This window comes from Sparus aurata, chromosome 1 (assembly GCF_900880675.1).
Source record: "Sparus aurata chromosome 1, fSpaAur1.1, whole genome shotgun sequence".
Classification (NCBI taxonomy): Eukaryota; Metazoa; Chordata; class Actinopteri; order Spariformes; family Sparidae; genus Sparus; species Sparus aurata.
The window spans coordinates 8,563,801-8,579,351 of NC_044187.1; the positions used below are offsets into that span (position 1 = coordinate 8,563,801).

General features: G+C 39.3%; 2 protein-coding genes and 1 long non-coding RNA gene across 12 annotated transcripts in view; 1 reads left to right on the forward strand and 2 right to left on the reverse strand.

The window, feature by feature from the left end:
* The window catches only part of LOC115586975 (platelet-derived growth factor subunit A-like), a 135,154-nt gene that overhangs the window by 47,762 nt on the left and 71,841 nt on the right, over positions 1–15,551 (forward strand). The window contains exon 3 of one of the 10 annotated variants that reach the window (XM_030426531.1): positions 2,378–2,441. The exons of 8 other annotated variants lie outside the window; for them this stretch is intronic. The gene's annotated coding sequence lies outside the window, so the exon portion shown is untranslated. Of the gene's footprint in view, positions 1–2,377; positions 2,442–11,701; positions 11,767–15,551 lie in introns of those variants that run through there. One more of the 10 variants, XM_030426597.1, reaches the window with a different exon arrangement.
* On the reverse strand, positions 497–7,497 carry LOC115586967 (B-cell receptor CD22-like). The gene is made up of 10 exons (XM_030426470.1): positions 7,341–7,497; positions 6,755–7,060; positions 6,085–6,318; positions 5,816–5,920; positions 5,039–5,260; positions 2,770–3,108; positions 2,157–2,502; positions 2,004–2,061; positions 1,462–1,653; positions 497–1,133 (listed from the first exon to the last, which is right to left on the reverse strand). Exons 1-9 carry the CDS (start codon positions 7,393–7,395, stop codon positions 1,462–1,464), a joined length of 1,857 nt encoding a protein of 618 aa, XP_030282330.1. The 5' UTR covers positions 7,396–7,497; the 3' UTR covers positions 497–1,133.
* On the reverse strand, positions 13,617–14,225 carry LOC115587044 (uncharacterized). The gene is made up of 3 exons (XR_003984955.1): positions 14,091–14,225; positions 13,823–13,927; positions 13,617–13,690 (listed from the first exon to the last, which is right to left on the reverse strand). It is a non-coding gene; the product is annotated as an uncharacterized LOC115587044 (long non-coding RNA).

Genomic DNA, 15,551 nt, shown 5'->3' on the forward strand with positions numbered 1-15,551 from the left:
TGGCAGCGTGAGAACAGAGTGATGTGAAGCTGTCTGTGGTTGATTTATAGAAGAGTCATCACTGAAAAGGAAGTTGCAGTCACAGTGACTATGAGCTTTTTGATGACTGCAGTCCAACAGTCACAAAGAGCTGCAGTGAGTCTTTCTATCATAGTAATCCAAGCTATTGATTAGCTGTGGCCAGCCACTGAGAGGAAAAAGATATAGAACTGAATGATTTAAGAGCCACATCATCATTAAATGCACACACATTTTTATTAACATGCAGCAGTTTTTTTTCTCTTTTTGAATGTAGCTAAAACTACTCAGTTTAACTTCTTCCTGTAATTTTTACATTTTGGTTTGTAATCTGTGTTATGACTGAAAGATTACTAAATACACATCAATGGAACATTCACCAATGACTTAATCTTTAGAAATTCTACGATTTTATAGCTATTAAAATGGCTAATTTAGATATTTTGCACGAAGATATGCAATGAAGATGAGGGCAGGATATTTTACTGTTTAACTATCAACTTTATTGTTAAAAATTACAAGAGTCCACCATCACAATAAACAACACTTAATCATGAATCACACCAGGGCCTTTTATCCTGCATTATGTTGCGTAAAAAGTTTAGTAATGGACATTTTGGATAACATATAGGTGGATATCGATATCAATATATCCCAGATATATCTATGATGTTTAATTTCTAACAAGATATTGGTCAGGCTCTAAGCTCTAAATACAATGACAACGTGGTGATTATGAAACCTGCCTTATGTGTCTGGGACCCAAACTTGTACCTTTCTTTTTCTCCACAACACACCTTCATGCCTTTACTCTCTAAGTTATTTATTCGTCAGCAGAAACAAAAAAATTGTGAAAGATTGCAATGTACAGGAAGTATATTAATACATAGGTTATTTACATCGTTAACACAGGGTTGACCCTTCATAAAAATGTAGCTGGAGTAGCATTTAGAACACACTGCTTGAGAGGCATCATATAGAGCTCCGGCGGCCATTTTAGGGCACCAACAGTAAACGCAACAACAGTTTGCTGTTCCGTCTTGTAGGTTTAACATGTTTATGTTTTGTTTGCTGTGTTGTACAATTTTTAGGAATCCTCTGCCTGGCCATGGTGCCTGAAAGTAAAGAAAATAATACATTACATGTGGGTTACAACATAGAACAGCAGTTTATCACCCTTACTTGTCATGAAAGTCAGATTTGTGATGTATTCAGCGACAATGGGCGTAAATATCCTTGAATTTTACTTTTGATGATTATCCCAACATGGAAGTCAATGTGATATCAACACCTCAGTGTTTAAAAAGAAATTTCCTACAATGTTTGTCAAAATAGTACTTGTTAGTTCTAACACACCATATAACCCACCCAACCTGTAATCAGCTACATCATTTTTACATTGTGTCCCTCAAGAGAGACGATGTTATAACAAGAGGTGCTCACTCAGGGGGCTTTGTTGGATTTAAAGTGGACCACAGCGTAGGGGACGTGCTCTTGTTCTCGGGCCTGATGTGGCTGGACGGTGCTGTAGACAGGACCTGTGTGTTTCTGATGGAAGTGGACACTGCTGTAGTGAAGATCATCCTGCTCTGTTGGTTGAGCTGAGATTTCATCATACACAGGACCAGGGTTTAACTGATTGTAAGACAAGAGAAATTATATTGTTTTATGATACACTGTATGTACAAAGCGAGCTCTTAGGTACCTTTTGCTTTTAAAGTTAGCAAGTAAACATCATATCTGTGATGAGCAACAGGATAAGTAGATAACTAATGTCATACAAAGGACTGATGAGCCTAATATGGACTGCAGTAAACGTTTCTGTGTCAACAGACTAAATGTGTTAAGTTAAGAAATAAGAAATTGAGAGAATAATTGTAACATTATTTGTGAGTTTAAGCTGCTGTTCTGGCTCAGATGAAAGAGAATTTCTTACAGCAGTTTCGCTATTAATGTAGCAGAATTGTTCAAATTATTTTCTTTACCTGCACCAAGTTGTTTGAGGTTTCACTTCGAGGGGATTGGCTGGGCGTCTTCTTTTTTCTGGTTAGTGACATTAGTGAATATAAGAATTAATTGGTGATACCATGTTAGTGTGTGAGTGTCACTGCTTAGAAACAGAGATCAGTGTTGCTTACCTAATCCAGCAAAAGACAGCGAGAAGTATTAAAACCAGGAGAGCAGCACACACTCCTGCAGCTGCTGCTGATGTTTGTTTCCCTTTAATATGTTGGACAGTCAGAGTTTTTTCACTTGAGCCAATGGTTCTTCTGCCAGTTTTGACCATACAGGAGTACCTTCCTTCATGCTGACTGCTGACTGGGTCTAGAACCAGGTGTTTGTTTTGGTTCTCTGGTAGGTTCAGAGGTCGACTGTTGAAGATCCAGGTGTAGTCTGTGTTCAGAGGACAGCTGGTGCTGCAGGTCAGTGTGACTCTCTGACCCTCTGTCACCACTGCAGAAGGAGTGAACGTCACTTTAAGACCTGAAAGATAGTTTGATCAGCAAATGTGAAAGAGACATACTATCTCACAAGGTCTCATAACTAAACAAAGTAGATTGTTTGTCAGTGTCTTCTAAAACAAGCCATGAAGCCAAAGTCAGTACATTTATTTTGATTAATAAATTAGTTGAATTGAGTGAAAGGAGCATTGAACCTGCCTTTCAGTGTGCTGACTGCTGATGGTACATCACATGGGTTGGAATCAATAATTCACTATACAAAAATAATGTATTTAATCTAAAGAACTACCTGTGACAACCAACGTCACTCCAGAAAAATGTGACTGTTTCCATCCGTTGTGTGTCTGGATCTTGAATTTGTATTCTGCTGAGTCATTCCTCGTCAGATTTTTAATTGACAGGATGTGATGATTGTTCATGTTTTCATGGTACTCAACACGACCTGCAACTTCAATAGGCTTTTCAGTCTCCTTTGTACCACTTCTGATTATTTTATACCATAATTTAGACTGGGGCTGCTTGTAGACAGTATGAGAATATTCACTTGAAATGTTCACTGAGGAGCCGTGAACAGCACAGATTCTCCTGCTGACATAATTCACACTCCAACAGTTCTTATCCTCAGCACCTGAAATATAGATGAAAGACAAGAGACAGTTCACTTTGAATGTACTACAAGAAACTTTTTACCAGTTTTAAAAAAGTCTCAATTTAATACTGATGCCACTATATGACGTATATAAACAAATCAGACCATAAGCCAGAAGATTAGTGATATTTGATTATTCTTCATGTCTGTCAAGGGGTTGAATCCCAGTTTAACTGTGATGGTTTAATCATACAAATCAAACTATAAAACATGAATTAAGGAGTCTCACATTTCATGTCTAACAAAAATGATATAAGATTGATTGGATCTATACAGAGACACAGACCTGCAGGTCTTTCTACGTCTGGTTGCTACATTTTTCTCAACATCACATCCTGTGTGTTGTAATTAGCTTGGTACAACATCACACTGTCCAAACTACTAAGAAAAGAAGACAGAACAGGAAGAGAGCGGACTCTTTGCAGATACAGACACCACCACAGACACACACTTTTAGTGGGTCAAGTGATGATTGAGAGGAATAACTCTTGGATGAGTCCATACATTGTTTTTTGGAGGTTCCTGCAGACTTTAGTTTTCATCGTCTTTTGAGAAAATGAACAAAGTTTTCATGATCTAATGATGATTATGTATTTACATTTTTCAATGAATTTTTCGACTATTTTAACTGTGAAATCATGCTGCATGTCATAAAACAGAACCTATAGACAAATATCAGTTAGCAGTATGTGTCAACTCAGTCTCTGCCTTAACCCCTGTAACATTTTTGCACCAAAATTAGCTCATACACTTACATGCAGGTTTCTTTTTTTTATTTTTATTTAAATTAAAGTAGGCAGTTGGTTCCTTCCTCATTGCCAGTTGGCAGGTTTGCATGTGTAGACGCATTCATGGTCAAGAATGCGTTGTTACTGTGGTGATTTTTTGTATCTTTTGAATTCAGTCTCTCTTTCAAACTCGTTCGACCCGCTGGCTGAAACAATTTGAGTGCTGCTTGAATAGAGATGATGGAAAAAAACGTTTCCATCCATCATAACATCATAACAGGGGTCATGTTTACATGTTTGTGGACGGGAGCTGGAGCCAATAGATACTTTGACCCAAGAATACATGCCCTTTGTACCCTGAAGTCCAATCAAGATGTCTTGTCTAGTGTGGAAGAACTAACATGGACTGACAGACATTTAACATGATATTAATGCTACAACTGCAGCCTAGAAATGAAAATCGTATCAAGATTACATGTCTGACTGTCTCAAAATCAAACATGACTTCTCACAGCTGGTGCTTAGTGCATAACAACTGCATTACACTGTAGTAAGTTTCTGTTTGGTGTTAATCCTAGGATGGACTGGAGGAACATGATCCAACCAATCTGGGAAAAATATTATTTGTACCCCCCAACATATTTCTGAAAACACAACTACGTAATTTCAATAATGTTAATACCCCACAATAAAAGCACTTGTGCCACTATAGCCCTCAGCAGTGGCACATGATGCAGGTAGACCCAAAGTACATGTTGGGGAATCTGAGCCTGTCGTTGGTGCCTGACCACCAGTGACTGGGCAAACAAAAGATGTGTAAGACAGAAGTTTGCTAGTGTGCCACAGTAACATTAACTAATAGATTAGATCTGCAATACTGCAAGTGGCCACTGGGCCGGAGTAGAAGCAACGCTGAGCGGCACCTTCTGGGGGCATTAACCAGTGACGGCAGTAACAAATGTGGCACTGTAGTTTTAATTAGCTAGCAGGGTGATGCAGAGTTCGTTAATAGAGTTACAGAAATGATTTGGGTGCCCCCTCAAGAAGTGCTCTCAAGAAAATTTCAGGTAGTTCTCCCCTCCAAAGTTGTTATGTAGATTCTCACCCATGCATATTGCAGACAAATGACTCAAAGATCCCATTCTATAAGTTACAATAGACCGTAGTTGGTTTATACTCACAGACTGCAGCAGAGTGTAGATGTTTGAGGCCTTTTACAGCACAGGAGAAGTTTTCATTAGATATGTGGGGAAATACATCCTTTATTGTCCCATACTGTCCCTCTGAGATACTGCTCCTGTACACTCTTAAGGCAGTCTGAAGATCAGTCTGAGGACAGCTGGTGTTACAAGTCAGTCTGACATGGCCTGGTGCAGCTACAGGAGTCTTTTGAACATGCACTTCTGTTGGGAGGTGATGAAATACATTTTTCATTAATTAACCTGTTCCATGTCTATTATATCAATTACAGTTGTACAAATTGATTACAAAAATTATGAAAAAACCCTCACAACATGATTAGTTAAAAAGACAGAACATGATGAACTGTAGTTATTATACCTTCAACAATGTGTAAGTTGGAAATAAAAGAACGCAAAGACATGACAGTGTGCAGCAACATGCACAGACATTTTGAGGTTGTTTTGCTGGAACCTAAAAAAAAACACAACTCTTACCATGCTGCCTACACAGTATATGAGCCAGCTCGCTTGTTAAGATTGGTTCATGTGATAGCATAACAAGAAAATAGTTCATGACATGATAAAACATGACATAGCGTATGTGGAGATGTTTGGTTTGTTCTGAACAGTTTGATGACTGTATCTTAAACAGTTGTAACTGTTAATGACCCATTTTGACATATCTCTAGATATAATGATCTCTGTTGATAAAATACCAGTTTTAAGGAATTAGAGGCAGGGATGGAGGATGATGATCAATGTCTGTGGAAACTACACCTGTTGGATATGTGATGGAGCAGGGCTCATCCTCTGATGTCTGCTTATAAGAACACATTCTCCCTTTAGCATAGGTCACACTGAAGCAGGCTGATGTGACAGAATCTGGACAAAAAGAAATTGTGTCAGTTTTTAGTGAATTTGGCTGATTTTTCATTGTGTGTCATAAGTGTTATAGTTTAATGTTCTGGTGCAGGAATATTTCTTATTGACACATTTAGTCAGTTTAGTTTTGGTAACATGATAAGGAGTTACTGGTTGTCACTCACCCACTGAGACTTGAGGGGCTCTGAGATCCTCGTAGCCTTTGATAGCACAGGAGTATGTGACTGCTTCCTCACTGCTGACCAGCTGTTGGTACCAGGGAGACCAGTCCTCATAGAGAAACTCTCTGTTCTTGTACCAGATGTAGGCTGCAGGGTTTTCAGTCAGAGGGCAGCTGGTGCTGCACATCAGTGTTACTGTGTGTCCCTCTGTGGAGGGAATCACCTTCACCTGCAGGTCTGAGATGATGAGGAAGAAAAGTAAGAATTCATATATTTATGTCAGACTTAAAGTAATTCATTACTGACTGTTACGACCAGGGCCTAGGGGAAACCCTGGCGAAACAGGAGTGTGAGACTCCCCTCTTCCTGTTCCCCAAACACCACCAGCAGCGAACATTTTAACATAGTTTTATTCAAAACAAAGCGTGTACACAGTCACACAACTGACAGCAGAGGAGAGCCCCCTGGAACTGGGAGGAGCCGTCCTTTAAACTTATGGCTCCAGGAAAGCAGCCAATCAGCTCCACAGGGCAACCTACAATCAGACACACCTGCAACCAGTCTCACACACTCATACTCACAGGTAAAAGAGGGACATTAAAAAGAGACAAATAGAAACATTTATGACCTCTAGGGTCACACAGGGTCACACCAACACTGACGGTCACCGTACCTGCAACACGGAGCTCAATCATGCCTTGCTCACTCTGTCTGGATGTTCCTGCATCCTCTTTGCTGCTGCAGCAGTAAAGCTTTGCATCACTCTCTGTCAGATCTTTGATTGTTAGATTGAAGTTATTCTCTTCCAACATGTACTTAACATGACTGTCATCTGCAGTGAGATTGCTCAGATTAAATGTAGATCCAATCGGCTGTACTTTGTACCATTTCATGGTTGTATTGGGATGTTCAGCTGAGCAGGGCAGATCCACTGATGAACCTTTTAAAGCACAGATGCTGTTTGCTCGTCCCTGAACCCCTTTAACAGAAGATTATATCATCAGTTATCTGGACACTTTTATAAGTCTTGTATCACTTAATATTATATATAATAAATCCATCATAGTCTGATTGTGAAGGATCATACTTTCATTCTGTAATGTATACAAACGCTCATAATAAGAAGAGTTAATAAAAATCCTGCCAGCTAACTCACTGTTTTGTTGTCTTATAACTTACTTTCACTTGTACACTCCTGAAAAACTTTACAGATTTCAGTTAAATATTGTTAAATAAGGAGTAAAAACGATTATTCCTACCTGAGAAACACAGCATGAAACCCATAAACACACATCCAGCTTCTGCCAACAACATGGCTGTCGTAGTCTTCAGCTTCTCATCAGAAAGTTGATTGTATTGAATTAACTTGTAGCAGCTGCTGTGTTTGTTAAAACAGATAAAACACAAAGAATATAAATAATGTTTAAAATCAGCAGCAGTCTTCTCACAGAGACAGAATGAACTGTTGGTCAGTGTGAGAGCGGCAAACACACACAGCTCTGCAGCCAGAACGTCACTTCCTTCCTTTAACATTCTTAGTACAAAGAGACCTCTAATAAAGAATCTATATACTACAGTAGTTATTTGATTTCATATTTTGTTTAATTTTAACTTGAGTTTATTGTTTATGTCTGTATTTTATCACAATCATTATTATAGTTTGTTTTTCCTGCCCTCTGTGCAGCTGGACATTTTTTTATTATATTTTCAACAAAATGTTTTTATGGAGTTGGCAGTGTGAGAACAGAGTGATGTGAAGCTGTCTGTGGTTGGTTCATGGAAATGTCGTCACTGAAGAGGAAGTTGCAGTCACAGTGACTGTGAGCTTTTTTTAAAGTATTTTTTTGGCCTTTGTAAGGATTTATTGATAGTACAGCTGAAGACGTGACAGCTGCTGTTTCTTTCCTTATTGTTTTCTCACACTAAGCTTCAACCATGTAACTGTTTCGACAGACGTATTGGTAAAGACATTTCAACACAACATTACATTACAGACACAGTCTGCATAGATTCTGTGATTTTAGTGTTGAAAGCTGAAATGGTCCATTTGTCTGTAGTTGAGACACTGATTCACCTGCCACTGATGGGGCTTTTAAACTGTCCAGTCCAATTCAACAGTGTAAAGGTCATCAAAGAATCTGATCTGTGACATGATCAGTGAGGAACATAATGTGTTGCCTTTTTCACTGCACATCATGGAATGTGTCTGTAAAACAATTTGTTGCATACTGCTGCTGCTTTTTGCATTCCAGCTGCTAGACTTCTTGATTCTGATGAGGAGATGCATAAGATCTCTTTTTAAAGATTCATCATAAAGAGCTTAACATTAACATTTTCAGCTTCTTTTTTAGAAGTCAAGTCTGGCCAACAACAATACACAAAACATCTCAAATCCAGGGGGTGTTATAAGTAGTCCTAGTTACTCTCTTAAAACATTGCAGCTAAAAGTTAACATAAAGTGCAAAATCATGCCACGCAGTAACTGAATACAGCTGTTAAGAATGCTAATGTATAAACCATGCATACAGACGGAAAATGTACTGAGGCCACTATTTCCAAATATTTAAAAACCCACATTGGGTGAGACTGCTTCCTGGTACACACATCTTTGACACCACAATGACCGTGCAACAGTGTGTTCAGTCTGATCAGTGTGATGTTGGATGTTGTGAGTTGGCAAAAAAGGATAACAAAAGTGTGAATTTCGGTCTCATTTTATTTCGAGCTACATTGTGTCAGGATCACATCGGTAGTTTAAAAAAAGCCTCACTTATTAACTTATTAACTATAAAAAGCTACATGACCTTTATATAAATACAGATTATTCTCCTGTATTATTCAGGAGTAAAGATACCTTTCTGGCCCATGATGATGACTCCTCATCAAGCTGAGAGAGCTCTGGGATTCCCTCTCCTCCTCCAGGAGCTCTCACAATGACCTCTGACCTCACGGTGTCCTGACAGTGTCACTGAGGCAGCGTTTTACACATTTGTCTTTGCTGTATGTTTTTTTTATGGTCTTCAGAAACACTCTGCTCTTTGTTGAACTTTTGCTTGTGATGCTCAACACTTTCAGTGGATCCAGATCCGCAGTAGTAAAAAGTCTGTCTCATCAAGCAGAAACGTTGCTCACAACACATTGCTGTGGTTGTACCATTGATTAAGATGACGAAGGGCACTCAGTAGATCCTGAAGCAGCTGTGATACTAAGAGGTGCTCACTCAGGGGTCGTGTTGGATCTGAAGTTGACAACAGCATAAGTGGTGTTCTCCTGTTCTTTGGGCTGATGTGGTTGGATGGTGGAGTACAGAGGAACTGTCTCAGAGAGGTGTACTGGACTGCTATAGTGAAGATCCTCCTGCTCTGCTGGTTGAGCTGAGACATTTCCATACAAAGGATCAGGGTTTAGCTGGAAAGGAGACAAGACTCAAAATATTAGTTTACACTTTGTGGCACAAAGATGGCACTGCAAACTGGATTGATGTCATCTTTTTGGAGGCAGAGCGGTGTTGAAACAGAGCTTTTCAGTGGTGAATGACATGGCCTTTAAGTTTATTGTAAAACCAACCCAGTCACCAAAATAAAATGCTGGCACTATGTTTCATGATACCCTCATGTTGATCAGTGGTTAAAGAAGCATCTGTACATATTCTTTTTCCCTGTAGTAATGATGAGGAATCCCCTCTAATAAAGCTCCGCTTATATGATGATAAACACCTCTTATCTCCAATAAGTCATTCACAATAAAAGTCCCCTGTTATGTAGTCATTAAAAAGCTTTTATTATGAAGCTGTAAAATCAGGAAGTGTTGGGTTTTCACCAGCAGCAACTTTACACGACTCCTGAAACAACTGAATGTGAAATGTGAGTTACCAGTTGCGAGCCAGGCTGAGACGTCAGCTGCTTTCAGTTTAAATGTTAACATTTTGATAACCCTCTGCAATCAGTGTGGAGTTTGAAGTAGTCTGGATAAGTTGCTCACACGACAACTGCAGTGGCCAATATCAGGGGCCAAGCAATTGATTAGGGACATATTTAATATATTTTTTGGGTCCTTTTCAGCCAAGAGTTTGAAACCCTACAGCCATGTTTTAAAGACCTAACTGTTGTACAAGAACTTTGTTGAAATGTCAGATTTTTACCTGCTCTGTGTTGTCTGTTGCTCCAGATTCAGCAGATTGACCTGAAGTCCTCCTTCTTCTAGTTAGTAAAACAGAACATGAATAAACATGAACAAGTGATTTTACATAAACATTGAATACCATTGATTAGGGCTGGGCGATATGGCCTAAAAATTGAATCTCCGATTATTAAAAGCATTGCATTTATTTTAAATGCTATGATTCTAAACAAATTTGCCACACTGTTGTAAAGAGTGCAGCTTCAAACTCATTTGAAAAAATAAATAAAACTGCATCCATTTGAAAAGAATGTGTCCCTTTTTGATAAAAAATGCTTTTGTAAACATATTTAACATGTCAGATTGCTTGCTATTATAAAAACAGATCAGTCTCCATATTGGTATTGATAAAGTGTTAACATAACTTTTATGAAATACTTTATTTTGCAAAAGGTGCCTTTTGTTTCCAAATAGTATTTTATATCCCTGTAGATATGTAAACTAAATCAAACATCTGCATGCATTGCATAGTAAACACTGCATGTTGGTAGATGTACAGGACATCAGGTGTGTGCTGGCTGTCTTTTTAAAACATTTTTGGCCAGGATGACGAGCCTGTCTGCTTCCTCTGGCTTGAGACATCATGCCCCGTTGTGGCTTTGTAGCACAAACCTGGGGGTCGAACATTTTCTGCATGTGGATGAACCTCCGGCGTTTCCACTGTAAATACGGGCACCATATCTTTAGCGATATGCAACGTGACTGCATCCGTAACAACTGTCCACCAGGACCCTTTCTTCTCATACGGGACACAGTGATTAAATGATTCTGCTAATGTTGGTTGCTTTATAGCAGGTATTTGTGGGCTGCCGCGGTCTTCTCGTAGTAACAAGTGTCCCACTGTGATACATGCGTCTGTTTGAGAGGCTGAAATAAATGTCGGTCCGCTGCCTTTAGTAACAACAGCCTTTGAACAAACTTTGCAGCGGACGGTGGTTTGTTCGAGGACCGACGCTACAAAACCAAACTACTAACGAGACGGTGCCGTGTTAGGAACGAGCTCGCTGCATGTTGTTGTGTTTGTTTCTCAGTGGAAAGTCAATGCGGGGAGCGGAGTCACTATGAACTATGGGAGCCCATGAGGAGCGGCAGCGGAGCAAGTTAAATAAAAACTCGATTTTCATTTTTTACAATCGTCCTAAACCAAAAACTCGAATTAATCGATTTTGCCGATTTATCGCCCAGCCCTACCATTGATCAACAACAGAGCACAGTGTTGCTCACCTAATCCAGAAGAAGACAGTGAGAGCTATGATGACCAGGAGAAAAGCACTGACTCCTGCAGCTGCTGCTGTTAGTTTCCCTTCAATATTTTGGACAGTCAAAGTTTTTTCACTTGAAGTAATGGGGGTTTCACCAGTTTTGACAGCACAGAAGTAGTTTCCTGCATGATGACTGCCAACTGGATCCAGAACCAGGTGTTTGTTTTGGTGCTCTGGCAGGTTCAGAGGTCGACTGTTGAAGGTCCAGATGTAGTCTGTGTTCAGAGGACAGCTGGTGCTGCAGGTCAGTGTGACTCTCTGACCCTCTGTCACCACTGCAGAGGGAGTGAACATCACTTTAAGACCTGAAAGACAGTTTAACATGTGATCAAACATAAAAAAGTCCCCTGTGCATATAATAGCTAATATATCAGTGCCCTAAAAAACCCTGTTCCGTAATTTTTCCTAAAGTGACTCATGAACTTTTCTGTTCTTGCACACTGAGGAGTCAATTCATACTAATTAAGGCTTTAGCTTTCAGCAAAAAAGCTAGTTTATAACACCAATCCATGCATCCATCCATCCATGATTTTCTGAAATTATATAAGAACATCTCACTAGTTCTGTTACACATTTGATCCTGTAAGAGGGCAGGTGTTTATTACCAAGGAAGAACAACATTTACTTTACTCCATGGAGCATCAACCAGCCTCAAAGGTCCAGCGTGAAGGATTTAGTGACATCTAGTGGTGAGTTTTCAGATTGCAATCAACAAAATAACTTCACCCTCCCCTCTGATGGCTGCTAAAAACTTGAAAGACTCTCTGGAGCCAGTGTTTTCTTGTTCAGTTCTAGGCTTCTGTAAAAAAAAAAAAAATGCAGTGGAAGAGGACCTGCTCGCTCTGTAGATATGAAAGTTTAACTTGAAGGTAACCAGGACAAAACAATTCTTAAATTCAGGTGATTATACACTAATAATATACAGTATTTATTAGTCGTGAATTCCATTCCTGCCAGTAGATCCATCAGAATCCTTCTAAAGCCTTCACACTGGACCTTTAAAATGCTAGAAACAGGCTCCTGAAGATGTCAGCATTTGTGAGTAAAGCTGAAGACTTTGGAACAATGATACCATCTGCATTGTATTTACAGAATTACCTGTGACAACCAAAGTTACTCCAGGAGAGTCAGATATGTTCCATTTTCCATTTTGTCGTTTGAGGATGAATTTGTATTCTGCGGAGTCATTCTTCTTCAGGTTATTGATTCTCAGGATGTGGTGTTTCTCCATGATGTCATGATGCTCCACACGGCCTGCAGCCTCAATCAGCTCCTCAGCTTCTTTCATCCCACTTCTCTTTATTTTATACCATGACTTATCCTTTGGTGGCTCGCTGTCAGGATGTGAGTATTTACTTGAAATGTTCACAGAGGAATCTTCCAGTGCACAGATTCTCCTGCTGATATAATTCACACTCCAACAGTTCTTATCCTTAGTACCTGAAATAAAGACAAAATAAAGAAACAGCAGCTTTTTAGCTTGAATGTCCTTTCTCAGTGGTTTTTTTTTACTTCAGTCACTTTGCAAAATAGGAACCAAACCCCCCAAAACACCTATCAGTTTTAAATTTTTTAGATTTTTGTGGGCATCAAAAGTAGTTATTTTTTTCTGATCTCAAGGTGGATAATGAAACAAACAATAAACCAGAACAAAAAATAAGCCTTATTTCTCTTTTTCTCAGTGTGAACACCCTCAGTCAGTCATGTTCTGCTCCTCATGGGTAAAACATGTCCAGAAAGTTTCTGCACGATGTCCAATGCAAAATGTTTTCATTTGTCAAATTTCTAGTTTAATGAAGAGACGGCGCTCCTTTTTTCCCTGACCGACTCTAATTCAACAGCGGCATCTCGTGGCCACAAGTTGTCGTCATATTGTTTTCATATTTCTTGCTGCTTAGATCTGGTTAGATTTATGACCTCAATGTTAAAACACACTACGCAGTATGTCGGTGGCTCATACTCACAGACTTCAGCAGACATCAGCTCCTTGAAGCCGTTTACAACACAGGAGAAACCTTCAACATTGAAGATGTTAGTTAGATACTGCTGAATCTCAAGGTATCTAACTCCACCTCTGTACCACCTGTAGGCAGTTTTGGAGAGAGGACAGCTGGTGTGACAGGTCAGTCTGACACCAGTCAGAAGAGGACTCTGTCTAACATGTACTGCTGTTAGGAGATAATAAATATATTTACATCAGTTATTGTAGCATGATACAGAGTATGAATTAATGAATCTGTTAATTAAAAGGATTTGATGTCTGAGGTGGAGCAATTTGTAAATATTTACAGAAACTACACCTGTTGGATATGTGATGGAGCAGGGCTCATCCTCTGATGTCTGCTTATAAGAACACATTCTCCCTTTAGCATAGGTCACACTGAAGCAGGCTGATGTGACAGAATCTGGACAAAAAGAAATTGTGTCAGTTTTTAGTGAATTTAGTTTATTTTTCATTGTGTGTCATAAGTGTTATAGTTTAATGTTCTGGTGCAGGAATATTTCTTATTAACACATTTAGTCAGTTTAGTTTTCTAACATGATAAGGAGTTACTGGTTGTCACTCACCCACTGAGACTTGAGGGGCTCTGAGATCCTCGTAGCCTTTGATAGCACAGGAGTATGTGACTGCTTCCTCACTGCTGACCAGCTGTTGGTACCAGGGAGACCAGTCCTCATAGAGAAACTCTCTGTTCTTGTACCAGATGGCTGCAGGGTTTTCAGTCAGAGGGCAGCTGCTGCTGCACATCAGTGTTACTGTGTGTCCCTCTGTGGAGGGAATCACCTTCACCTGCAGGTCTGAGATGATGAGGAAGAAAAGTAAGAATTCATATATTTATGTCAGACTTAAAGTAATTCATTACTGACAGTCACCGTACCTGCAACATGGAGCTCAATCATGCCTTGCTCACTCTGTCTGGATGTTCCTGCATCCTCTTTGCTGCTGCAGCAGTAAAGCTTTTCATCACTCTCTGTCAGATCTTTGATTGTTAGATTGAAGTTGTTCTCTTCCAACATGTACTTAACATGACTGCCATCTGCAGTGAGATTGCTCAGAATAAATGTAGATCCAATTGGCTGTACTTTGTACCATTTCATGGTTGTAGGTGGATGTTCAGCTGAGCAGGGCAGATCCACTGATGAACCTTTTAAAGCACAGATGCTGTTTGCTCGTCCCTGAACCCCTTTAACAGAAGATTAAATCATCAGATATCTGGACACTTTTTTGAAGTCTTGTATCAATTCATATTCTCTATAATAGTTAAGGATCATACTTTCATTCTGTGATGCATAAACAAAAGCTCATTACAAGAAGAATTGGTGAAAATCCTGCCAGCTAACATTGATTCCATTGTTGCCTTATATCTTACTTACACTCGTACACTCCTGAAAACGTTTTCTCACTTAAATATTGTTATATACGGAGTGAAAACAATTATTCCTACCTGAGAAACACAGCATGAAACCCATAAACACACATCCAGCTTCTGCTAACAACATGGCTGTCGTAGTCTTCAGCTTCTCATCAGAAAGTTGACTGTATTGAATTAACTTGTAGTAGCTGTTGGGTTTAGTAAAATGGATAAAACACAAAGAATATAAATAATGTTTAAAATCAGCAGCAGTCTTCTTACAGAGACAGAATGAACTGTTGTTCAGTGTGAGAGCGGCAAACACACACAGCTCTGCAGCCAGAACGTCGCTTCCTTCCTTATTGTAATTCTTAGTACATAAGAGACCTCTTATAAAAAATCTGCATTCTACAGTAGTTATTTGATTTAACTTGAGTGTATTGTTTCTGTCTGCATTTTATCACAATCATCATTATAGTTTGTTTTTCCTGTCCTCATTCGCAGCTGGAAATCTTTGCATTAATTTTCAACACAATGTTTTTATAGAGTTGGCAGTGTGAGAACAGAGTGATGTGAAGCTGTTTGTGGTTGGTTCGTGGAAAAGTCATCACTGAAGAGGAAGCTGCAGTCACAGTGACTGTGTTTTTTTTTTTATAAGTATTTTTTTGGCCTTTGT

Coding starts and splice junctions, on each gene's coding strand:
- LOC115586967 (XM_030426470.1), bottom strand. CDS start 7,395: ATGTTGTTGGCAGAAGCTGGATGTGTGTTTATGGGTTTCATGCTGTGT. Junction 5,261..5,815: donor CTCCATCACATATCCAACAG/GTGTAGTTTCCA, acceptor ACCTCCCAACAG/AAGTGCATGTTCAAAAGACT. Junction 2,503..2,769: donor AGTGACGTTGGTTGTCACAG/GTAGTTCTTTAG, acceptor ACTATCTTTCAG/GTCTTAAAGTGACGTTCACT.